Below are 25224 nucleotides of genomic sequence, written 5' to 3' on the forward strand. Positions count from 1 at the left end.
TGTTTATTTTTTCTCCTGCATGTGCTTAACTGTGATTTCAGAAGAGATTCGAAAGCTGCGTAACATGAAGCTGTCGCCGATGTATTTGTCACCGCAACAGCGCACTTTCAGTAATCCCATAAGTTATCTTGGTGGTCCACGGCTGCCTGCCTCGAGGAGTGGATCGTCTATCGAATCCGTTTTGTCACTGGACTAGTTGATAATGTGCTATTTTTTCGACTATTCGAGTCGACATAACGTACGATTATTACGCGGATGCTCTACTTAATCCTTCGTACCGACGGCCTGCGCGTTTCTATGAGAATCTCAACAATTTCTGAGTTGATAGCAAATTACATGTGATAGACTTTTTCTTATGAATGAAACGATCAACTTTTACGAGCTAAAATTATGTTCATGTGAATCATTCCTAGCTGATAACAAAGAAAGCAAATAATTAATCAAAGAGGACAAAGTAAGATTTATGTGTTATGTAGCACATTGAATAAATTAGTATCATTGATGTGTACTTGCAGTTCATAAAATTAAGTCAAACTCTTAATAAGTAACTGCTCTTCAAACATTTTCATTGCGAAAAGCATTAGATAAAATCAAAAACGCAATAACACAATAACTGTATATTAAAATTTTAATCATCTTCGAAGTATATTATATACATCTGAGTCAAAAATATAAGTATAAATATATAAATGAATATAAATATACATACATTTCATTGTATATATATGTATATAAATATATATTAGACATATATAAATATTTAAACAAATATTCTAGTATTGGTTGCTTAAATGATAAATAATATTAGTTTAGACTCGTCCAAGTGATAACAAAAACAGTTAAGTTAAGTACAATTAGGTATGAGATTACAATATTGCTTGGGACCCTCTCCAGGATGCGATTGTATGGTGACCTGTATTACAACTTTCGTTGCCCTGCAAATACACGATTGTATTATATTGAATTTTCTTATATTGAGCTATTTAAAAAGAAAATTGTTGAACGCGTTGCGTCTAATTCACCTGTGTAAGCATTAATAATTCGTCTTGAGTATCGACAATTCTAACGGGAAACGGTGAACCTGGCACTAATACACCAGCCCATCTAACTTCAACTCTATAGTCTCCCGGCTCGGTTGGGTCGTAGCGGCACAAAATAATACGATCTTTTTGAGTCTCGCGTTGCATTTCTACTCGGAACGCGCCCTTGGGTCCACGAACTCTCACTGTCAATTGACCGGCACCAGCTCCTCGAGTGTCGCAAATAAATCGTGACTGGAAAGTCGCTAGAACACCGTGTTCTACTCCCGGTCCGTATACGCGCACCTTCGAAGCATCAGGAGCTCCGGATACTTTCAGAGTAAATGGAGAGCCAGGTACGTGTTCACCGGCGTATTTTATCGTTAAGGCGTGTCTTCCTGCTTCTTGAGGTTTTATGTTGAGAGTAAATGTCGCATCACCATGATCATAAAGTTCGCAATAAGCAACTTTATGAGGACCTACACATTGAGCTGTTAGTTCACCTAAAAATTCAAATAATTTTAATCAAACAGGCTCTAAATCAAATAGATGACAATTTAGACTGTTATATAAATACCTGGACCAGCTCGTCGAGTATCGATAAAACTTTTGATCTCTTGGCCAACAACGCCATACTTCAAACCTTGGCCTGAACATATGACCCGAGAAGCATCAGCTGCACTTGTGACATTTATTTGCAGAGGACAACCTTTAAGTTGCCGACCGTTCCAAGACACGGTCATCAATAGTGAATCTGTAGTAAATGGTGTATAACTCGCTCGATATACACTATTACCGAGATGTTGTAAGACTACATCGATTTCGCTGGTCGGAGAAAATATCTGTACTTGTGGGGTACCTGATCCAGCTTGCGACCCATCAATGGTGAAACTAACTTGTTCTCCGCATTTGGCTGAAGTTAATCCACGACCTCTCAACATAACTCTCGAATCCGTAGATATTGACTGTAATTAAAAAATAAATTAGAAAATCCACTTTATGTACATTGTTTACAAAAAGCCGTGAAAATAAAATAAAAATACCTCTGATTCAGTTGCAACAGCAAGTTTCGGTGCTCCAGGGAAAGGCACTCCATTGAAAAGAATTTCCATAGGATGTTCGCCAGCATTAACTTGTGGAACTACGAGTTTCAATCGATTGTTTGATGTCATTTCAAAATCTAAAGGTTGATCAGCTAGTGTTCCAGTAAGTTCGCCTGGTCCAGCTTCGGTCGTATCAAAGCTTATTTTACTACCAGCTGCTAGTTTCAAACGTCCAAATTCGTCACAAAGTGCTGGCCATCCACCAATCACCCGAAGATTACGACTGTCGACGATCTTTGGGTGCCAGGGTGATCCTGGAAGTTGATGTCCAGCGCATGCTATTCTTACGTCGAAAACTCCAGGCTCGCTAGGGACGTACGAACAGTTCCAAGTTCCAGGACTGGGACCGGCTTCGATCGTAGGTTTAGCAACACTATCGGGTCCGTCGACTTGTATGGCAGGGGGACTGCGACTACCCGTTACAGTGAAGTGAGCGGGTTTACCTACGTGACCTTGAAGCAGACCTTGACCTTTTGCACGCGCTTGACCAGTAGACTCTACGGTGCACACGATCGGTGAACCTGGTACTGGGCAGCCTCCATAGCTGACGTTGATGCTATACGATCCCGAGGTGCTAGGAGAAAACTCAACCATTTCTGCGCCATCGTTCAAGCTAGTTATGTGTAGAGGTAATTCCTGGCCCGATGGACTTGTAGCAGTAACGTCGAGCTCGGCAACGCCTGCTTCCGATTTTATAACTAATAAAAAAAAATGGAAATAGAGAGCCGTCAAGAGATGTGTCCATCGATGGAAAGTAAACAGGGCAACCTATACTTACTTTTGAATGCAAAATGATCGTGCACGGAGATGACTGAAGGCCCCAGCTCGTGTATTTTTATTTTGTTTGCATCGAACGCTTGACAGTAAAATGGTGAACCCAATACCGGTTTTGCTCCGTGAAGTACATCAATTTTGTAAGTTCCTATAGATTGCAAAATGTTAAAAATATCGACATGGAAATAAAGAATCAAAACACGAAGAAAGTAACGATGATTTAGTGTTCATTAAATTGGTATAATCTAACGTTGAAGAAAATGGCAATAGTAAAATAAGAATACATAAAAAAGCAATTGAATTGTCTCTTACCAACTGAATGAGTCGTGAATTCTGCGAGTAAATTTCCATCACGATGCTGATAGCAACGCACCGGCACAGCATTGCCTTGTGGACTGCTTATAACAACGTCGAATTCTTTTCCTGGTCTGCCTAGAGTCTCGATGGAGAACGATGTAACTTTTCCAATGCTCGATTGATAAAGACCTAATCCAGTGGCAGTGACCTCGCGACCGCCAGTGGGGCCACGCACTGCAACTTCCAAAGGACTTCCCTGTATATGCACGTCGTTATATTTAACATGAAGTCTGTGCGGGGCTGCTCTCGTCGGATGGAATATAATCTCGTACAGCCCTTTATCCTTTTCACGAACGAGGCTATCTACATCGGCGCCTCCAGAGCGGACATGGACGCTTAGCTTGCCGGGGCCTGCATCTTTTGGTATAGCAACTACGACGCTCGCTGGTCTGTGGCATATAGCGTCCGATACCTCCTGGAGGACGATTTTGTTCGGGTCGAATGCTTGAATGGACTGCGTGCTCAAGACTTTCGAGTCTTGACTGAATGCGACGTTGTACGTTCCAACTTGTCTCGTGCGAACCTCAACCCGATGCAGATGTGAATCCAATTTGATTAAACTGCAAGGTATTATGATGCCGTCCGGACCTGTGACTTCGGCGTTTATCGGCCCAACCAAGCCACCCGTATCTAGATCTATGTAGGCCGTGTTGCCAACTCTGACCATCGTAGGTCCATCCAAAATACTGCCCACTACCAAACACTTGAAGGGACTTCCAGGTACATTATCGTCGTTGAAGCTAATATTCACGTAATGAGGAGCTGTTGTTTGAGGTACAAAAGTAACGTCGTACAATCCTCGCGCACAGGCCACGACCTCAGCTTTCACGGTATTATTTTCCGTACTGACGACGAGTTCCAAGGTACCCTCACCAGCTTGAGCAGCATCAACCGTGAAAGTCGTAGCTTGACCCAAAAGCGCCTCGGTCAAGCCGGATATGTGGACTTTAGTAACGTCGTAGACATTGCAAGCGAACGGAGAGCCGTTGATCGGCTCACCATCAACGAGTATACCGACATTGTGCCGACCTACTTCGATGGGCGTGAAGGTTATTTTGTATTTCTGATCCAGAGGTTCGATGGTTATGGGCAAGGCGATATTCGACGGAGGTGTAACGATGACATCGCACTTGTTGGAGGCCGCTTGTGGGTCAACGACAAACGTGATCGGCTGCTTGACTGGAGCCATTTTCAAGTTATGTCCGGATATGAGAGTTTGGCCAATGCCGAATACTTGACAGGTAAAGGGCGAGCCTGGCACTGGCTCACCGTTGAAACGTACGCTCAGACTGTGCAGGGCAGCTTCTTGAGGCTTGAAATTCACGCGAAATTTAGCGTTTCCCTCGCTCTGCACGAAATTCGGCACGTTTTTGCCGTTGACTGCGACGATTATCTCGAGATTTCCTGCTCCAGCTTGGCTCGCATTAACTGAAACGTATGTCAAGTATTATTAGAAAATGTTTCACCAACTAACAAGCTTGAGCTCATTTTTCGAGCTGCTTGCATACTCACTACTGAAAAAGACGGGCTTTCCAACGACTCCACTGTTTATGTCCGTGACTTTGACTTGATTAGCGTTATAAGCTTTGACAAGGAACGGACTGCCCTGAACATGAGCTCCCTTGAGCTTGACCTGGACGCTGTGGTCACCAACGTCTTTCGGGGTAAAGCCTGCATTGTAAGTAGTTGGGCCAGTTTGATCGATGATGACCGGTAGGCTTTCGCGGGTCGGTGCCAGCACGTCGACGGTTGGCTTGGAATCAGCCTCGATGACGAACGAAGCAACCCTCTGGACAGACACTTTCTCCAGAGCCTCACTCACCAACACTTTTGCCGTGTCATTTACCTGTGTCGAGTAATTGAATATTGGATTATGGGATGATTCACGAAGCCCTCGGTCGGAGGTAAAGATTATTATTCGTCGTGCTGACCTGACAGGTGAATGGACTACCAGGTACATCTTCGCCATTGAATCGGAGATCAACCGTGTGAGTGATCGGCTCCCTCGGAGTAAAGGAGATGGCATAGGTGTGCGGGCCCTGGGCTTGAGCCGAGGTAGGAACTCGGCCGCCATTGACTTTGACCTCCAGGTTGCCTGGTCCAGCTTGGCTCGTTTCCACTGCACCGGAACGGGGATTATTTGCGACGATTACACAAATCCCGAGGGTATAAGCATCTGCGTTACTTACCGAGAAATGTGACCGGCAATCCGATAACGCCGCGTTTCGCGTCCTTGACTTTGATAGCGGCCACGTCGTATACCTTGCAGCTGAATGGACTACCCAATACCGGCTGATTTCTGTGGCTCACTGAGATACGGTGTTCGCCGACGATGCGCGGGGTAAACGACACCGTGCACGTTGTGTCCTTGTTGTCGGTCACTTGAGCCGGCACTGCCTGTCCGTTTGGTCCTATATCGATAGCGAAATTTTGCAACCATCCATAAGCGTAAGTCAATACAATTTTCAATCTTTCAACTCTTTTCCATAGCAGCTTTTTTTTGCTCGGCAGATAGAGAGATTAACGTGAAGAGTGGGCCACTCGGTGATATATATCGAGTTTATCATTATAATTATGTTTTTCGTTTTCAATGTAGCTGTTAGTTATGATCAAGCGCTTTTCATGCAGACGGCACGCATCGGTGCTCGCGTACACATAAAAAAAGTGACTTGTTTCTACAAGCGGTTCAGTTATGATTGCCAATTGTTTAGCCACAGCGTAACTCACAGCTTTGAAACAGCATTTAAGCAATGTATATTATAGTAGTAGCTGCGCGTTACTTTTTATCGCGATATAATTATACATATACGAGCTGTACCACAGCTGAGCCTTTTACAAGCTAAGCAAAATAAGCGATAATTATGATTTAAGTACTTAAAGTTGTAAATGTTTATGGCGGCTTTGTTAATACAATGTATAAATATATGCGTTTAATATAGATGTATGTTTTACAGTTAGGTTTATATTCAATGCGTCCACCACCAATCATCTAAAGAGAATTAAAATGAAGATAAAAATGCTGTAACGTTAAATCGGTTATTTATCAATAACAGCAACAATAAAAAACAACAGTAGCGATCGTCTAGAAAGCAATCGTCATTCAGCCACAATAAATGAATGCGTGCAGGTTAATTGTGAATGTGAGGAAAGTGTGAGTGAATTAACAATAATTATTTAGCAATGTCGTAGTCTGAAAGTTGGCCGACCTGTAACATATAGAGAGAAAACATAGTTCTGAAGGGTCGGTGCAGTACAACTGATATTAAGTGTTTTCGGAAACTGATATCAAGGTAGGTTGGTACAATCACACACATAAAGTAACAAAACACAACAATAACAAGAAGACAAACAATTACAACAAGGTGGGTTAGAAAAAAACACACGAGACAAGTGAAAAGAGGAATCGGATAAGGAAGATGCGAAACGAACCTTCAACGTTAACCTCGAGGTCCTCGAGACTGCCAGCGACATTGCTGAGCGTGAGGGCACTTTGCCTGCCCAGCGGTGCGCTGCTCAGAGCCTGACCACTGACGGTGACGTGGGCGTCGGGCGCGACTCGTGCCACGATCGGACAGCCGGGTACGGTGCGCTTGTTGAAGGCTATGTTGACGAGGTGCTCGCAAGCCTCGAACGGCACGAAGCCGACGGAGAAGCGAGCGTTGCCCTGGGGCGTCACCTGCGTCGGGATGTTATGACCCCTGGCCGAGATGGTGATCTCGAGATTGCCCTCGCCCGCCTGGGACGCGTCGACCGAGAAGTGCTGGGGCTGTCCCACACTGGCTCGAGCCAGCGGGCCCACGTGCACCCGCTGGGCATCGAAGGCCTTGGCGAGGAACGGCGTGCCGTTCACCGGGTGTCCGTTGTAATCGACGTTGATCGCGTGAACACCCACGTCGCGGGGCGTGAACTCGGCCGTGAAGCCCTGGTGCACGTCGCCCGTCACGCGGACCGGCAGGTCGTTCGTTCCGGGCCCTCGAACCGACACCACGAGCTCGGCCGCGCCGCTCACTATGCCGGCCCCGTCCACCTCCATGTGGAAGCTGGCCGGCTCGTTGACGGGCAGCAGCTCGAGGTGCGCCAGGCTCAAGCTGACCCGGGACGTGTCCGACACGAGACAGGCGAACGGACAGCCGGGCACGGGCTCGCCGTTGAACTTGATGTCGATGTAGTGCGGCTTGGCCGTCTCCGGGGTGAAGCTGACCAGGCAGCGACCCCCTCCGACGACCTGCACGTGGTTCGGCACCTCGCCCTCGTTTATCGAGATCTCGAGTTGGCCCTCGCCGGCGGCCGACGCGTCGACGCGGAACTGACAGGCGTGACCGACCACCGCGCTCGGCACCTCCGTCACGTGGATCAGGCTGCTGTTGTAGACTTTGGCTACGAGGGGCCCGCTCGGTAGCTTCTGACCGGCTATGCTGATTTCCACCAGATGACTGCCCACCTCCTGGGGGATGAACGAGACTCGAAATTCGCCTTTGCGGCTCGACTCTTCGTCTATTCGAGCTCCGATCTGACGTTTCGAGGGGGCTGTAAATTCAATGCGCGTTTAAATAATATAATTGCCGCTTCGAGCATTTCAAAGCCGGAGAAATTTGTCGCGAAATCGTGTATTTATTAATATGTAATTTTATGCAAATTATTAACGCCTTGCAGAACTCAAGAGCTCGCGACGCTTTTAGCACGACCGTATATCATTGGGGAGCGGTCGGATTACAATAAAAGAATCTACCGAAACTAGAAAAACAAGATTCTTGAGCTCGATCATTTTTTTCGAATTTTAAGCAGATGCTCGTGTACTCGTATCGGCTGCCGGAGACACCGCCGCGCGCGAGATCGCTTGACACTAATCGGTGAGAAACGGTATGTCCTACATTTCACGGGAAATCGCTCCGATGCATGGCTCGTGTGTACAAACAATAACAACATTTTTCTCGTTCTCGATGAAATATCAATGCCGCAGCGGAATTCCGGATATTTTTCGAAAAAAAGAAGTAAAAATTTGGAAAGCTTATTGGTGAGTGTACTTACTTATGATTTGTACTTGGATCTCGTTGCTGCTGAATCCAAGTGCAGATAATTCAAAGACAGCCGGACTACCAGCGGGCACCAGACGCACCGAGTCGCCGAGCACCGACATCTTGGGACTCGGCATTATATTCACTTTCCAAGGTGAGCCTTCGATAGACATGCAAGAGAGAAACACAGACAAATGGCATATAAGACAATATTATTGGCACAGGCACTTCACACGCATCTTTCACAGTATTTTTATTTTCATCGTTGAATAGCAGATAATGTGTATTCACCTTTGCTCGCACAATGAGCGTTTACAAAAATTCAAGTCCAAATATTATCGATGAGTATATACCACTAGCCGAGCGCGTCGGAACGTAACGCATACAGAGAAAATTGGCTGCGAGAGAACGAAACGATATTCGCGACGCGAGAGGATAATTACGAAAGAAAAGAGAAGCTGCGGAGGTGTGTGTGTGTGTGTGTGTGTGTGTGTGTGTGTGTGTGTGTGTGTGTGTGTGTTAGTTTTTATTAAGGACGGGAGCGCGCGGGGGGGAAAAAAAAGGAGCAGTTAGTGCGGAGACTACGGCTAATGTCGCGAAGAGGCGAGGAAGGTGCTAATCGAAGCCGCTGCGCTAGGAAACCGATCCCGTTGTAAAATCGACGTCATCGTCGTCGACGTCGGGAAGCGAGAAGAACATCTTAGCCCGGAGAGACGATCGATTATCGCGGCCCGCCGAGCCATACGCGAGAGGCTAAACGCCGAGAGTCGTGTGTGTGTATATAGCGAGTCGTGTCGCGTATGCGCGTTTAGAAAGCAGGTGAAACGTCAGCAAGTCGCGATTTTTCTCAGCCTCGCGCCACAATACCGCGATCGCACTCGCAAACGCGACGCTTCGAGAGACGCGCACGGAGAAAGACTACTACTGGCTGCGCGCGGAGAGTGTATCGCGGGGCCGGCCGCGCGCGATCCCCGCGGATCATTCAGGAGTGTGTGCGTGTTGCCGTTCGCGTGTATACGTATAGCGAGCCACCGAGCGATCGCGAGAAAGAGAGAGGTGGAAGCGAAAAGACCTGTAATATAGGATACCGTCGTGTCAGGCCCGTAGCCTCGGATGGTAAGGCCCCCTGCGCGCGCTTTCGCCTCCAGAGGTATATACTCTTTCCTAATGGACGCCTTGGCACGCTATACAGCATAAAAATACTCCTCCACTCCCTACTCTCACCTTGCATTACTACTGCTGCATGGCATTCTTTTGCTGCTGCTGCATGCTACAACGCAGGAATGTGTGCTTATACCTATGTGCGTGTGCGCCGCGTTGCATGTATACAGATACGGCGATCGCACTCGAGCTCGACCTTAACTCGCGCCTATTTCGCGCTACAGCTCTCCGCGGCTTGTTCCGGCTTCGGGCATAAATTTGCGTACGTGGGTAGCGCCGCGGTACTTCTCTATCGCCTTCCGACTGATTTATCTCGGTATCGTGCGCAGATGTGCGAATGCGTCTCTCTCAGCTCGTATAGCCGATTTTGCTCGAGACTTTTGTTCGGGACTCCCTCGAAAGCCGTAGTAAAGAGGTCTGCGCGTCGGTCGTCGCGATTCGTCGCGAGCCGACCAAGGGCTCGACTCGCGCATATTATCCCACAAATGAGCGAAAGCGAAAAACGACCGAGAAGTGAGTCGCGCTTCGAGTCGCACAACGTCTATAAGACGACGCGCGCGCGCGCGAACCTCCATATACACGAGTGAACGGACCCTGATCGCTTCTGCATTCCCAAGATATAACGGCTTCTCTCTCTCTCTCTCTCTCTCTCTCACTCACTCACTTGCATCGCGCTCATATACACAGCTTGCACATATACTACACTGCGCCGAGTCGTGGCTATGCGTTTGAGTCTATTATTTTCATACTACATGTCTAGTATGATATCAGTCTATATCTATCGGTTCTTGCGTGCGTGCCTTGTATTCATTCTTCGCATTCTCCTCTGCGATTGCTCGCACGAAATTGTTTTCTTTTGATTTTTTTTCTTTAGCACATTTGAATAATACGCACGCAACATCAAACTGAAAACGTTTTTTTTCATTTCATATTCGAGGATAAAACGATTTCATGCGCATGATGTAATGTTTTAACGACATCGCTGTCACATTTTGACCGAATTTATCTTTATAATCGTATATACACAACTTTCAATTCGCTCGGCTCAAGTGAAAATCTTACGTACGAGTAGGATGTATTAGTTTCCTCTCTGTATATTTATACATCGTGTACATGTACTTCGTATGACGAGGTTTATATGGCGTTTATTTATTCAGGTCAATGGAACAATAAATGAGCACGTGAGCGTGTGAAATCGACGCGGCAACGACCTAACAAGACAACGCTATACTCGCTTCAATGTCACTTTGTGCTGTACAAAGTTGTGCGATAATTTTCATGCAGTCAAAAGGGTACTAGCATTTTCTTGCTAAGAGAAAAGAAGTTGCGAGATATACGACTGGATCGATTACTCACCTGGAACGGCTTCGCCGTTAAAAGTCATTTCGACTAAGTGAGACACTGCCTCGTGGGGCACGAAAGAGGCGAGAAATCGTTGATTGCCGAGCGTTGTGACGAAACTCGTGACGTGCCCACCATTCACGAGAATTTCCAAATTTCCCGAGCCAGCGTCCGAGCCATCGACTATTTAAACCGATCAAAAAACAATTTAAGCCCTATGCGTTTAAAAAAAGAACAAATTTAAATTTTGATGTTTTGCAGTGACTTACTTTCGAATTCGACCGGTTCGTTGATTACTCCGTCGGGAATGTCGCCGACTACGATGGCTTGAGCGTTGTAAGCTTGCGATCTGCAAAATAACAAAATAGCCTAAATATCGTGCGAGTTTAAAATTTTGGAATTAAATGTATTTAATTAATTTACCTAAATGGCGAGCCGGTTACATGTTTTCCATTGAAAAGAACTTGTATTGTGTATTCACCTATTTGATCAGCAGTTATCGTGTAAGTTTGATTTCTGTAGTTCGATTTTTGTACCGGTACTGGCCTTCCATTTGGGCCTGTACAAATAAAATCGAGTATAAATCTTTATTGATCCAAGCTATTACTTTTAATTGTAACAATTAAAAAATTGCGCACGCACCTGTTACAATGACCGAAATTTTACTTGCTTCTAAACTCGAATCCAGAGTGAACGAGGTAGGACGATAAAGCGGCAGATTTTCCAAAGCGCTACCTGTCACCATGGCTTGATTCGCTTTCGGTTGCATTCTTGAATACTTGTCTTCCAAATACGATTTGGCAACGGGGGAAGAGTGAGTTTCTACGATTTTCACTGGGATTTCTTTCATCGCTAAAATTACATCGACTGGTAAAACGAATGTTTTCAATGTTGCTGAACTATTAAAAGTTTTAAATACCTCGAGAGCTTAAAATGGATTCGTCATCGCGCGTAAATGTCGTTACGTACTCTGATTCTACCTTTTTTCTTTGCAAAGATGAATAGTTCATTACGTTTTTGTACTGTTTTTCTTCAGAATACAATCCATTGAAATCGTCATCAAAGTCCTTATTGCTCTTTGACTCATTGGCCACTGATGATTTGGCGAGATTTACCAGCGACTCCAAACTGCCATGAGAGAGAAGCGACTTTGTTTTTGCTATGGCATCCCAAGAATCACGTCTCAATAAACCTTCTCCGACCGAAGACGAGGAAACTGGAAAATAACAAGTGCTGTCAATGTAAGTTACGAATTTTGTCATTTTCTACAGCGAGGGTATAATGTACCTTTCACGTTACTGCTCGTATCAACGACGCCGTTTTCCGAAACATTTCTTTTACTCGTTGTCCCGTAAGATTTGGCTTCGGTCACTTTGGAATTCGTGGCTTTGTTGTAATAATTTTTTAGACTAGATTTGTTCTCGTATGGTACACCACTTTCGTAGCTCGACTCCGTCTGGTACTCATCTTTGGATTCTTCGTTAAAACTTGACTGACGCCAGTGATTGGAATTTTTGTTGAGAACATTTCGGGGTGGAGTGACGATACCGTGGTCATAAGTTGACTTGTAAAGTCTTTGCGGTGTTGAATCCTTGCTGCTACTATTACTAGCGTTGTCTCGGACTTTAAAAGAGTTCGGGTAAGCCGAGGACAATGGACTGTTCGAGAGCTTGGACATATTCAGGCCATTCATTTTGCGCTCCAAGGAAGACGTACTCGAAGATCTGTCCAAACTCTCGTTCAAAATACTATCTTTGGAGGCTCGTCGCGATCCTCTTGTGTTTCCAATCTTCAAGGGGAAAGGCGACCCGCGCACGTCCGAACCGTTAAAGTACACGTACACTCGATATTTGCCGGGTTCTTTGGGTAGAAAAGACACGCGATACTTCATGTCGCTGAGCTCTTTCGTGTAATGGCTGATCGAGCGCTTGTCGTGGACTATGTCTATGGCGATGTCGCCGAGACCACCGGTACCGCTGGCGTCAATCGTAAAAGTGAACATTTGGCCCGGTACGGCAGCTTCCGTGTCGAGTAGTCGAATACCGTGCGGATCGAAGACGAAACAGGTGAAGGGGCCGCCCTGTATGTAAGCTCCTTTGTGAGTGATGGCTATGCTCCATTCGCCGGTCTCGTCGGGCTGGAAGCTGGCCACGTGGACGCCGTCGTTGGCGCGCACGGGGCAGGCCAACGAGCGACCCGACGGCGACAAAGCCGTTACCTTAATACCTTCATGACTAGTACCGAAACTATTGACTAGAACTTCGACGATCGATCCAATGGCGCATGGATCCATGCCAGCTGCTTTAATTTTAGTTAACGGCGGATGAACTCGGAAGTAGTAAGGACAGCCATCGAGCAGTTCACCGTCGTTGTACACCATTAGCTTGTGCATACCGATTTCCGATGGTACAAAAGTTCCTTTGCCGAATAAACCGCTCCAAGATAATCGACACTCCACACGATCGCTAGGACCGATAACTTCACCCCGAACCTCTTTTGTATTGACTTCTTTGGATAGCAATTCGAGTTTGAAATGAGCCTGCAAGAGTAAAATTCGTAAGTATTATGTGCGGATAAATTAATGTCAAAAGTAAAATGAAAATCCTACCGGCTGATGGATCCTAGCAGAAGTGCTGTCGATGTGTATGAGCACTTGTTCGTTTATTTGCGGACGCGGTTTTACCCATTGGAAAAAGGCAGCGTAAGCCATGACTCCCAAGTGCTCAACATTTTGATCGGCCATGTCTTTGGCTTTCAAGAGAGGCTCGACGCCCAACTTTTTGCCGGCGTCGATGCCCAACTGCAAATTGTGCTCCCAAGCCGAAGGTCTCGAATCGATTCGATCGTAAGCCGGCGCCGGTCCGCCCAATTTGCGAACCAAACTGCAAAGGACTCGACCGTCGTTCCAGTCGCTCTGAAGCAGAATATTTTAGCATGATAATGCGAGTGTCTCGTTGAAACGGAGTTGCCAAAAGCAAGCGTCAACTTACGGTGAAGTTTTTAACAGGACAATGCGGCACTTGAGAATTGACCCATCTGAGCGTGGAATGAAATCCCGGCGAGCCGTCTTTCATGAAGTAAGAGAGATACGTCATGCCGGAGAGTTCGTCGAGATAGGGCGAGGCCAGGTACTCGGGTTGCAGCACAATCGGTATGTCGAATTCTCGCTTCGCCATTTCCATGGCTTTTTCGCAATTGTAAACTCTGAGCAAAAAAAAAGTTGGATCGAAAATTCCAAATTAGCTGCGAATCGGTAAACGCAGATCGACGAATCGTTGGTAAAAATGTACGCACTTGTCATGAGGATCGAGATGCCTCCAGTGAGGGAACAATCCAGGCCTGCAGTAATCCAGCAAGGCGCTCAAATAGATGCCGCTATTCCAGTCGGTCGTGAAATTGTTAACTCTGCATTCCGGCAAAACGGCCTGTAATCGTGAAAAAAAAATTGTTTCAGGTGAATCGTGGCTCGCGCAAGTCGTTACGTAACATAGACGGCGAGCTGCGGCGCACGTGCGCTCATATATATATAAAAGTTTGACCAGAGTCCAATTATTATGCATACATGCAGAGCGAGAGAAAACGACGAGTACGAGCGTTATTTACCTTGAGCCAGGAGAGCATCAATTTTCTCGGTGGAAATTTGGACTTTCCTATTTGGTACCTAACGATGAGCGACCAAATGAGACCGAGGATGAGCTTGTGATTGCCGTTGACGATGTCGACGTTACCTGAGGAGCAGACGAAATGCAGCGCCGATGAGTAAACACGTAGCGATAATTTAAATTTATGCAGAGCGACAATGCCCGAGAAAAGGAAAAGAAAAAGGAGAAAATAAAAAGTGTCGGCGCTGTACGGGCGTGTATCATTATCGGCTGCTCATTATGCATGGAGATTATGTTTTGAAGTTATAATGTATGTGGTCGAGACATTGTTTGGCGCTGCGCTATCACGAAAGTCTAGATGGCGGCGGCAACGGCGGCAAGGATGAAAAGGTCACGGCTGAAAAGTCGCGCGCGCGGCTCTGCTGCGGCTTGTAATACACGCTTGAGAAATCGCGCCTGTTGCGGTTGTTGCACCATATCCGGCGTCGGCGTCGCAGCCATAGCTCCGGCTCTCTCGCGAGTTTATACTGCTGCGGCAGAGCTGGCGCGCACAGGCTAAATCCTACCTATATTATATATGTATAAAGTGCAATTGACTCGCTGTATCATAGGTGGGTATGCGCTGGACACGGGATATAGGTGCGCTATTATAGGTAGGTAGTAGGTGTAGATTGGCACGCTGCTGTACGAGCAAGTGGCAGTGAACGATCGAGCAATATAAGTGGATATACTGTCTCACCGATGTTGACGAGCTTGACACCGTCGGCCTCGACGGCCTTGAGGGCAGCCGAGACGTTCTCGAGGTGCTGATGCTGATTGACGGGGTCGCGGTGCCACTTGAAGTGCTTGTTGCCCGTGAGCTGCTCGACGAGGGCGCAGAGCCTCGTGCCGTCGCCGAAGTCGCTCTCGAGATCGACCACGGGCCCGAGCCGCCTGCCGAGCTCCGACTGTCTCAGGTGCTCGTTCACCCAGTTGCGAAAGGTGTTGGCCTGTATGTCGACCCAGAGGTCCTCGTGGCCCTTGATCGGCATGCCTTTGGCGGCCGTGCCCTCGACCGAGCGAGCCACCAGGCCCACGAGCTCCGAGCTGTCGAGCTGCTCGGCGGCGGCGGCACCCGTTTCCCGACGTCGATGCATGGCCGCGAAGGCGATATTATTCCGCTCCCTGGCTCGTTATTATTAACGCAACGAAACACTCCAACTCTGCATTCGTTATGGGAGTCGCTCGAGCACAAAAACACGTCATACACACAGAGAGAACACGGGCCGCAACCACACCTGTTGAACTGTTACGTATTATATTATATAGCTAGCCGTACAGACAATGAGTTTATTGTGTATATTTGTAATATGCAGGAGGCTGCAGAGGTAGCGCCGCCGCGTGCACGCGGTCTACGCTAGACAGCTCGCTAGCCGCTACTGACTGCTCTCGGGCCTGTATCACTCTGTTATGCGCTGGACGCCGAGTCGCTGCAGTGCTCTCCCGCTGCTGCGGCACGGGTCACGGCACCAACACTGTACCTATCCTATATATCGCGTAGAATCGCGAGCCACGAGTCGCGATGACGGGCACAGGCCGTATACTACGACACAACAGCTTGTGCGCCTCGCTACGCTCGACCACTTGCGACTTTGTCGACTCCGCGAACCACACTGTACGGAATCGTGTGTACATTTAACTCGATCGCGACAGGTCGCCACTCGCCTGTATATATTAACTATATGTCGCCCCCGCGTCTCCAGTCTTGCCTATACCAGTATAGGTACCTGTGGCTCGTGCGCTACAAGCGTGCGAGCGAGAGCACATGTAATAATAATCCAAGAGAGGCCCAGGTAGAGGGGATAGCGCGACACGAATCGCCAATGGTGCACACTGCACGCGCCACTACTTCTCTCGCTCGGCGGCTCTGCTCCGACTTTCCGAGCAGGCCACTTTGAATTTGCCAATTTCGCAGCTGCTCCTCACTCGCTTTCCTGCGCGAACGAGAGCTGCGGCAAAGGCGATTCTCCTCCGCGACCACACCAATCATCAGCTCTCGCTGTATACACATTCTCTCGGCACCGAGACCGCGAAACGCATCTCTCTATACCGCTGCTCTAATTTTCCAAAACGTTTTCGAAATATCCCAGAGTATGAGATGTATATAGCGAATTGTCACGACGCTCGATGTATTAAATTTGCGATCGGTATAGCAGCCGACTTTCGCCGTACCATGTGAGCGAGAATTTGCTGTAAATATGATATATAGAGAGCCGCGTGCGAATCGAATTTTGATTTTCGTGCTCGAGTCTCGAGCCGATTAACGACTTTCGAGCGCGCCCATCGAGTCGGTTTTTCACCAATGAGAGCAGTATCGGACACTCACTGGCAGGTGACTTATCGGTGGACAGTGCAAAACTTATTTTATCCAAGACAAAGAGAGAGGTAAAAGATTCAGCTAGCCGACTATTTTGACAGTTGAACGAGCAGAAGATCAATAGAATAGAATATGAGCACGTGTACAGCCAAATCAGATGATCCTGCATTTAACATCGCCAAACAGGCGACGCATCAGGCACTCTGTGTTTCCTACGGTAAGATATTCGAGCGTACGACGGAGGCTAAGTTCGTGTGCACCATGTCACTGGTTCACGACGAACTCGCACTGATGGAGGGCTCGTCCAGCTGGACCCACCGCTGCTTCACGACCGAGACCAAAGGCAAGTACTGCCTCACTTGGCGAATGGTCATCAAGATCGAGCGCGAACGCGTCAAAGTCGAGCTGTCGCTGCTGCACCCCCTAGACACGGCGCTACGCGTCCGGGCCCAGATTATCGTCACGGAGCCCACCAACGGCAGCAGGGATCAAGAGCTCGATCGGACCCTCTTCGACGAGGCGTACCACCGCGACTCCATCGAGCCACCGTCGCACGATTCTAGCTACGAGCACCGAGGTGTCCTGCCGGACTACTGCACGGCCAAGATCATCGTTTTGCACGCGGAGACGGCGCCCCAGTTGCCGTCCAAGCTGACCTCGCGAATCAAGACCCTCTTCACGTACGGCACTCTGAGCGACGTCGTCTGCAACGTCCAGAACTCAAAGTTCAAGGCGCACAAACTCGTGCTGGCGGCCAAGAGCGACGTGTTCGTCGGCATGTTCGAGCACGACATGCTCGAGAACAGCAGCAACGTAGTCAACATCGACGACATCGAGCCCGAGGTCTTCCAGAAGCTGCTGGAGTTCATGTACACGGAGGAGCTGCCCGAGATGACGTTCGACAACTGGAGCAAGCTCATCGTGGCCGCCGACAAGTATCAGGTGGACGACCTGAAGCGACTGTGCCAGGAGGGCCTCATGCGCACCTACAGCGAGGGCACGGCTGTGCGCCTGCTCGTACTCACGGACCTGCTCGACTTGTGGGAAATCCGCGAGCCCGTCTTGGACTTTATCATTAAGAAGAAGGAGGTGATAGCCAACACGCCCGATTATCAGGATATGATCAAGTCGCATCCGCACTTGCTCGACGCTCTTTTTCGACGTGTTCAGCCGCGATTGATGCTGGCTCAGCGACCCTCCCTGTAACGTATTGACGAGCTACCCCGCACCCTGGAATATCGACCCAGCTCGCATTTTCATCTCTCTTTCATGATTATTATTACATTGACTTTTTTAAAAATGTATATTTTTAGCGACCAATACTCTATCCAATAGTGTGGAGAATCTCACGTATTTGGGATTTATATAATTTATAACTGATTATAATGATCCAACATGTTTACATTTACAACGCTGTCCATTGATATTGTAATATTTTAAGTGAATAACTTACGTATTATTCATGTGATGGTTGTCACTTATTTCTCTATCCCCACTAACGACTCTTCAACCCCCTTATTTCCACGATTCATAATCAAAACAAATCCAAATCTCATAGATTTGTGCCATCTCGCGATATGAAATGTCGAAAATCGCGCCAATATAAGAGTCCTTTATAAAAGTATCCAAATCTAGCACCATTGGCGACCTAGCGCTGCGATCGTGACGAAATTTCGGTCGTACAACATTGCTTGCAACTATACAGTTCTCAACTGCTCGTACTGCCTCGTAACAAGCGCATCAGTGCACTCGTGCTCATTGTATACGCAGATGCTTGTCCTGTCTCGAACTTCGGATTGTCAGAAATATTAACGTCGCATCTCAATTTTAAATGATCGTTCCTCTCTTTAATATTTGAATAGATCATGCGACAAAAAGTCAATATCAGGCTTGTTTATCGATGCGATACTTATCAATGGTGTGAGTGGCATGCAAATTCAAGAAAGTGTCATCTTTAATTATACCACGACTCGTTCAGACTTGTATCGCAATCTCTACGCTGACGATTGTCAAAAGTCCAGCAACGCTTCCCAACTGTGTTTATTTCAATTGATGTGACAACCGATGCTGTCTTGCATTAGCAGTTTTATCAAAATTTCTATTAGCAAAACTGCTGACAATCAAAAGTTATTAGTGCAAATAAACCTCTAAAATGGCTGAAGCACAAACAAATTTCTGTAGTGGTAATAGTTCTAATATTGAAAAACAAAAGGACGATCAAACTGGTAAATGGCTCAATTAATTTTCAATATTGGTACTTTTTAATCAATTTTGTATTTAACTAATGAAACTGTTTATCAACTTTTCAGTTTTGGGAGTACCTGAATGCGCTGTGTGCCTTCAACCATGTATTTATCCTGCTCGGCTACCTTGCAGTCATATATTCTGCTTTTTGTGTGTCAAAGGAGTTGCAAACCAAAGTAAACGTTGCCCAATGTGCAGGCATGAAATTCCGCCAGATTATTTAGAACACCCCCAGTTGATAGATTTAGATGAGACAATACAAAAAGAAACTATTAATACTACTAGCACATCTGATAACCATTCTCATGAAGAATATCAATGGTTTTATGAAGGCAGAAATGGTAAGTTTTTCCACATAGTTACATGTCGAAATTAAAATTAAAATTATTTTTTATTATTTCTCAGGTTGGTGGCAATACGATGAACGTACAAGTATTGAATTAGAGACTGCTTTTAAAAAAGAAGAAGCAACGTGTGAATTACTTATTGCTGGATTTTTGTATGTAGCTGACTTCACTACCATGTTGCAATACAGACGAAATGATAATTCAAGAAAAAGAAAAATAAAACGAGATCTCTACAACGCACCAAAGAAAGGAGTTGCTGGTTTAAGGCTTAATCACAATCAAAATCGCACTGATCAAAGTGAGCAATTGCAGCATCACAACCAAGTACAACAGCAACAGCATCAATTGCAACAACATCAATTTTTTAATAGTAACAGAGGAATTCTTAGGACTGAAAGATCTGCAAGTCCTTCAAATGATAATACAGGTATTTTAAATGTCTTATTATATATTTTCTAATAACTTTTAAAAGAAAACCTCTGGAAAAACTATTTATTACATAGGAGGCGAATCTACTTCTCCCATTCCACCAAGTAATACTCCCCAAACTCCAGCTGGAGGAACTCTTAGTGGAGACGCAACACCTTTAGCACAAACCAGACTTCTGGATCATCGCCCGGATTCTTTACATCAGGTTTTGGAACAAATGCGCTCTTTAGTATTAAGGGAAAATTTATCATCACATAATTCACAAGATTTACAAGATTCCATCGACGATGGCTCATTTTCAGATAATTCAACTTTTCCATGGCTCCAGTCGTCTTTTGCTTCTACCCAGAATTATTCCACAGAGGAGGAGGAGAACTCGTAGAATGAGAGAAATTGGAAATACTGGCCCTATTGGAGCACTAGATTTATCCGTTGCAAGGAAAAGAGATTGAAGAAGCTATTCAGAAAAGCTTCAGAATTTTATTTTTATTAGTATTTTTCATTAGTATTGCCAACAACTGCATTTAATTGTATATTATTATTAAAACCATTTTACCTAGTGATAAAAGATTTTAGATATTACATAAAAGCGGACATAAAGAAATATTTCCAAAAAATAGTATCAATATTTTTAGAATATTATAAATTTTATTTTCCAGGTAGCTAGGATTAAATTTTAAAAGTCCATGTATCAAATAATTATTTGTTAAGTTTAGTTGTTGTAATTCATATCTTATTGAATTAGTCAAAATCTTTAAATAAGTTTTATATTCAATTCATAATTTTAAAATTCAAGTGTGTTAATAAAATGTCTTTCACATGAAAATAAATATTTTTTAAAAAATATACAATTTTTATTTACATTCAATATTTTTGATACAATACATTTTTCTATGATAAGTTTACAATCGTGGATTTTTCATTTAAAAGGATCATTTTATATACAACACGAGTTGTATTTAATCATGATTAGTGAGTCAAAATTAATAATTATACCTTTTAATTTAAATATAACCACTGCTATAAAAAAGTCATCACAAAATAACAAGAACTTTTAATGATTTAACATTCAATACTAAAAATCTTGATTTCAAAAAAAATAACGCATACTGATTATTTTTATTTTATATAATATATACTGTTGAAATATTGATGGTACTTATATTGCGAAAGGACAAATAACGACCGAGGGTATAAAAACACCTGAGTACAGATAGTATCAGTAAAATCAGCACATAATATCACAGAAGACATATTGAAAATCCTTTTAGTACCAACCATTGGTACTCATAATAATACGCTCTGTAGTTACAAAAGCTATTGTTTTTCAATGATTTTCAAATCATTTTAATTCTAACTAAAAAAATATTATCAACAATTTTATTCTCATACTTAAAAATTGATTGTTTTTTGTTCATTCTCAGTTTACAGGCCCTTTTAATCATGTTCAATTTTTTTTTTTTTATTGTTAAAAGTTATCTTCAAGACAAATATATTGTTTTAGACATTACCGTTGAGGTTGAAGTTGGAACTTGAGCGCTAGAATCATTTGTATTTTTTTTTAATTGGTTACAATCACATATATCTTTAGTCTTGGCCATGTTTTGATTATCAGTTTTTGAAAGCTCTCTTTCATATTTACATATCACAGCGTACATGTCACCACCCAGACGCTTAGCGAGCCAACGATTTTTTACGACTGCAAGTTTGAGGCATTCGCACTTAACTCTGGCATAGAGATTTGTATGCAAAGTTCGACCCATCCCTTCGATGACAATTAAATCAACATTTTGTTTTATCATTGCGACACAAAGATCCAAATTCAGTCGACTGAAACAATCGGAAAACATTTTAATACATATTGAAAAAAATCACGTTCAGTGTCTATAAAATGGATATCACTTTTTATTTTTATTTAAAAAGGTTGTACAGCAACAAAGGCCCGCAATTAACTTACTTAGAAAAATTTTCTTTATTCAAGTATTATTTTTCAATAATTTCATTGATCTACATTGGCCTCTTCAGGAGTTAAACGAAAACAAGTATTGGTGACAATCCGCCCCTACTCAATTAACTAGCCGACGTAGATCGCCGAAACTGCAGAAAACAGTACTCTAATAGGGAACCTTTATCTAATTAATTCAAGTTTGGTTTTATGCATTTATTTTTGTACAACCTCTTTAAATCTATGTTTTTTTTTTTACCTCAAATCTAAACAAGGGCCAGCTTGAGCAGTTTCCATCGCCATTAAGCGATTTTCATTCAAAGCATATTTAATGATGTCACAGACTTTTGCAGCATCTTTCAAAATAACTTGTAATTCAGGGTAAGTAACATCATTCAGAGCCGGCATTGAATTGGCACATAGAATGACTTTCGTTCCTCGTTGCAATAGATCTCTTACAAACGGTAAAATACCTAGAATTATGTCCACTCCACTATTATCTATAAATACTGCAGCACACCTGTGAGGAGGTTCTTCTTGTAATCTTTTTATCCAATTATCTAAACAGTCTTGCAACCAAGGTCTTTCTAGAAAAATGAAAGTACGAAATTGAAAAATTGTTGAAAGTTTCAATTTTTTTCAATGAAAAAATTAGCACAACAATTTTAAATGCGATTTTTATGATTCATGCAACTCATGTTTCATTATGATTGAGACTAGCTGAAAGCCAAAACAAAGGTCACTAGAATCTTATGACAAAAATTCAGTTAAAATTATGTGACTTTAGAATTTTTTGGAAATTGCAGAAACATACCTGGTATCTTTTTTTGAGCATCTTCAAACAGAAAATTGGTTGTTTCCATTAAGAGTGCAACTTCTTGAGCGCCCCAGTCAAATATATTTCCAGTTAATACTCCTTTGATAAGTTCTTCTATTTTTTCAGAACCTTCCAAATTATCTATGACTTCTAGCCTTTTTTTTAAATGTTTCAAAGCCTCTTCATTTTCTTGCTTTTTTTGCTGAAATAATACTATAATTAAAACGACCATACTATGATTTTACAGTGCTATATAAATGATAATTATTACAAGAAGATAAGGGTCAGGAAAATCAAATTCTTTCATGCAATGTTCTATAGTATCCAATAGTGTCCTAACAGTTAAAGTACCATACCCACTGAAAATCAATTAATACATGAATCATTACAATGTGCTTTCAAAAAAATTATCATGATTTCCTCTTACAATGGTTGCTCATGAAGGTAATGTAACCGACTGATGTATTTTTCTTTCAATTTTGAAGCTCTGTCTTTAGCAGTTGGACTTTGAGGCTGACTATAAATTGCTCTTGCAATAAATTTGTCAACTGACTCTTCAAAACAATTGAGCCAATAATCTCTAAAAAGTAATTTTTAATGAAAATAAAACATAAACTTACACTTATTTTTCATTTTACCTAGCTTCCTTATCTTGAGATAAATCAGTAGTATCAGGATTATAAGTAGCTGGATCAATTAACAATGGACAAAAAGCTACAGCATTCTCAGCTTGATCAATTTCTAATTGATCGATTTGAATGCCAAGTTGGGCAGATCTAGTATTAGATTTTAAACCAGAAGAACCAGCAAAATTTTCTAGCCAACTACCTTTTTCAGATTCTGGCTGTGCTCCATACAAGAATGCACCAATAGCTCCTAAGTAGCCTTCATGACGCAAAAAAAGAGGCTTTACTTGACCCTGGTTTATAAAAGAAAATAAATTTATTATAAAATTAAATAAGAATTGGAAATTTTTAAATAAAATTCACCTTTGTCCAATATTTAATTGCATATGATATACTATGCATTGACAATGGGTGGTTGCGGAGAAAATAACCACCAAAATATACTTTATTCATGTTGTGCATGGAAGCATACAAACTTGCAATTTGACCTATGTCATTGCTTATGAGGAATAATAAACTTCTCACTATATCTGCTTCAGAATAATTTTTATTTCCTGGAAAGAAAAAATTATTAGTTTTGTGCTTTGTAACAAACTGAAATAAAATCCAATTATGCAACCTGATGGATCTTGACTATTAAATACTGCCTTTCCAAAAGACGATGCGATAAGATCACCACTAAGGCCTTGTGAAGAATAGTCTCCTCCATAAATATCTTTTACTAGCATATCAATGTTTCTGTGGTCACCTTTTTCAGCTAGTTGCAATAATTCATCGAAACCCTATTGATAACATTTTTTTTTAATTTTATAAAACCATAGCTAGGTGTTGCATGATTAAAATAGAAAATATTTATTTTATTTATTTTATTAAATAAATGACCTTGGCTTGAGTAAGTAATGAGCCTAAACCCCAAAATGTTCCCCCTCCTGTGGCTGTACCACCAACTCTCTCAAATTCTTGTTCAGATTCAACCTAATAAAATAGAATAGAAATTATTAAAAAATATTCTTTAAAAAGATAAGTTAGACTCTAAATAAGATTAAATTACTTTGAGTATGCTAACACCACTACCAATATTAACTAATAAATATGGAAATATATTGGGGCTAGCTTTATGAAATTTGTACTCTGGATTGGCATGGCGTTCATATTCAAAAGCTTCTCCAGGTATATTTTTTAATAAAAAGTTGCAACCTTTAATTAAACAGCATATCTCATCTTTCTTATCAACTCTGTAAATAATAAATGATTGAAACAGATTGTATAACTTCTAATCAAATGTTCAAGCTGATACTCACTCAGTGCCTAGCTTATCTTGGAGCAATTTTTTGTATTTGTAAGCTCCACCTCCTGTTACTTGAATACTTGTACCTTGAAATCTCTCAACATTGACTAAATTTTCTTTTACAAAATCCAAACAACTTTCTATATGACGAGTTTCAAATTTAACAAAGTGAAGTCTATTTCCTTCAGAAACTTGATAAGAGTTCTCTGCAGGGAAATCTTCATTTGATTGTGAATCTACACCTTTGTACAAGGCTTTTCTGTATCGCACGGTTGAATAATAAGCGATTTTCGTCAATGACAGACCTAAAATTAAGTCATTTTGTGCAAATTAAAAAAAAAAAAGTTTTTTTCAATTAGGTATAACCTTGAAAATACAACTCGAGGCGGCTACATTATTGTATTGTAATTGTTAAAAATTGTTAAAACTCACCGATATCAATGGCAAACTTTTGAGCATTTTTGAGATTAGCAAATATTTCAATTGCAGCTGGTAATTTAATACTTTGAGGGTGAGAGGAGGTTTCTTCGTTACTGACTTGAGCCATTTCATTAATCTGTCATACACACAGTTTATGCGTGCAAATTATACGCGAAGACTGCTTGTGCAGTGCGTCGAGACAGTGGCACGAGCGTGTATACACAAAACGCGGTGATGCAAGTCTTTGAGCGTGATATACAAGCGCTCTTACACATACGGCAGTCCGTGTATTTGCGCGATCGCAATTGAAAGCGCAAAAAAAGATCTACTGATGTTTGTGCCAATGTTAATCATGCCCAATAAAATAATAATAACAAAGT

The 25224-nt window shown here is 43.2% G+C and overlaps 4 protein-coding genes across 8 annotated transcripts; 2 read left to right on the top strand and 2 right to left on the bottom strand.

Annotated features, from left to right (window-relative positions):
- Window positions 1-779: 779 nt before the first annotated feature.
- On the bottom strand, window positions 780-16003 carry LOC106648033 (filamin-A). Of its 4 annotated transcripts, XM_023458233.1 has the most exons (22): window positions 15112-16003; window positions 14374-14498; window positions 14065-14195; window positions 13761-13974; window positions 13379-13684; window positions 12058-13309; window positions 11690-11986; window positions 11413-11622; window positions 11194-11329; window positions 11040-11119; window positions 10786-10953; window positions 8282-8428; window positions 6683-7780; window positions 5443-5664; window positions 5185-5372; window positions 4766-5099; window positions 3209-4681; window positions 2901-3044; window positions 2063-2820; window positions 1597-1984; window positions 1023-1522; window positions 780-935 (listed from the first exon to the last, which is right to left on the bottom strand). In XM_023458233.1, exons 1-22 carry the CDS (start codon window positions 15506-15508, stop codon window positions 867-869), a joined length of 8637 nt encoding a protein of 2878 aa, XP_023314001.1. In that variant the 5' UTR covers window positions 15509-16003; the 3' UTR covers window positions 780-866. The 4 variants fall into 4 exon arrangements, with proteins under 4 accessions (XP_023314001.1, XP_023314002.1, XP_014220158.1 ...); XM_023458234.1 differs by lacking the exon at window positions 6683-7780; XM_023458235.1 differs by lacking the exons at window positions 780-935; window positions 1023-1522; window positions 1597-1984; ... (4 more) ...; window positions 5185-5372; window positions 5443-5664 and adding an exon at window positions 5685-6459.
- Window positions 16004-16620: 617 nt separating this feature from the next.
- Window positions 16621-18193, top strand: LOC106660408 (speckle-type POZ protein-like). Its single transcript, XM_014383365.2, has one exon. The coding sequence runs from the start codon at window positions 16861-16863 to the stop codon at window positions 17932-17934; it is 1074 nt and encodes a 357-aa protein (XP_014238851.1). The 5' UTR covers window positions 16621-16860; the 3' UTR covers window positions 17935-18193.
- Window positions 18194-18276: 83 nt separating this feature from the next.
- Window positions 18277-20522, top strand: LOC106660409 (E3 ubiquitin-protein ligase rnf146-like). Of its 2 annotated transcripts, XM_014383368.2 has the most exons (5): window positions 18277-18953; window positions 19038-19313; window positions 19378-19746; window positions 19823-19953; window positions 20051-20257. In XM_014383368.2, exons 1-5 carry the CDS (start codon window positions 18881-18883, stop codon window positions 20198-20200), a joined length of 999 nt encoding a protein of 332 aa, XP_014238854.1. In that variant the 5' UTR covers window positions 18277-18880; the 3' UTR covers window positions 20201-20257. The 2 variants fall into 2 exon arrangements, with proteins under 2 accessions (XP_014238854.1, XP_014238853.1); XM_014383367.2 differs by having other exon boundaries at window positions 19823-20522.
- A 210-nt stretch (window positions 20523-20732) lies between these two features.
- Window positions 20733-25140, bottom strand: LOC106660447 (pantothenate kinase 4). Its single transcript, XM_014383415.2, has 12 exons — window positions 24857-25140; window positions 24438-24729; window positions 24188-24371; window positions 24019-24111; window positions 23756-23918; window positions 23500-23690; window positions 23149-23429; window positions 22938-23090; window positions 22782-22869; window positions 22508-22712; window positions 21953-22280; window positions 20733-21578 (listed from the first exon to the last, which is right to left on the bottom strand). The coding sequence occupies exons 1-12, from the start codon at window positions 24969-24971 to the stop codon at window positions 21230-21232; spliced, it is 2442 nt and encodes an 813-aa protein (XP_014238901.1). The 5' UTR covers window positions 24972-25140; the 3' UTR covers window positions 20733-21229.
- Between the last annotated feature and the right edge of the window lie 84 nt (window positions 25141-25224).

The sequence above is a fragment of the Trichogramma pretiosum genome, unplaced genomic scaffold (assembly GCF_000599845.2).
Source record: "Trichogramma pretiosum strain Unisexual culture from Peru unplaced genomic scaffold, Tpre_2.0 scaffold51, whole genome shotgun sequence".
Lineage (NCBI taxonomy): Eukaryota > Metazoa > Arthropoda > Insecta > Hymenoptera > Trichogrammatidae > Trichogramma > Trichogramma pretiosum.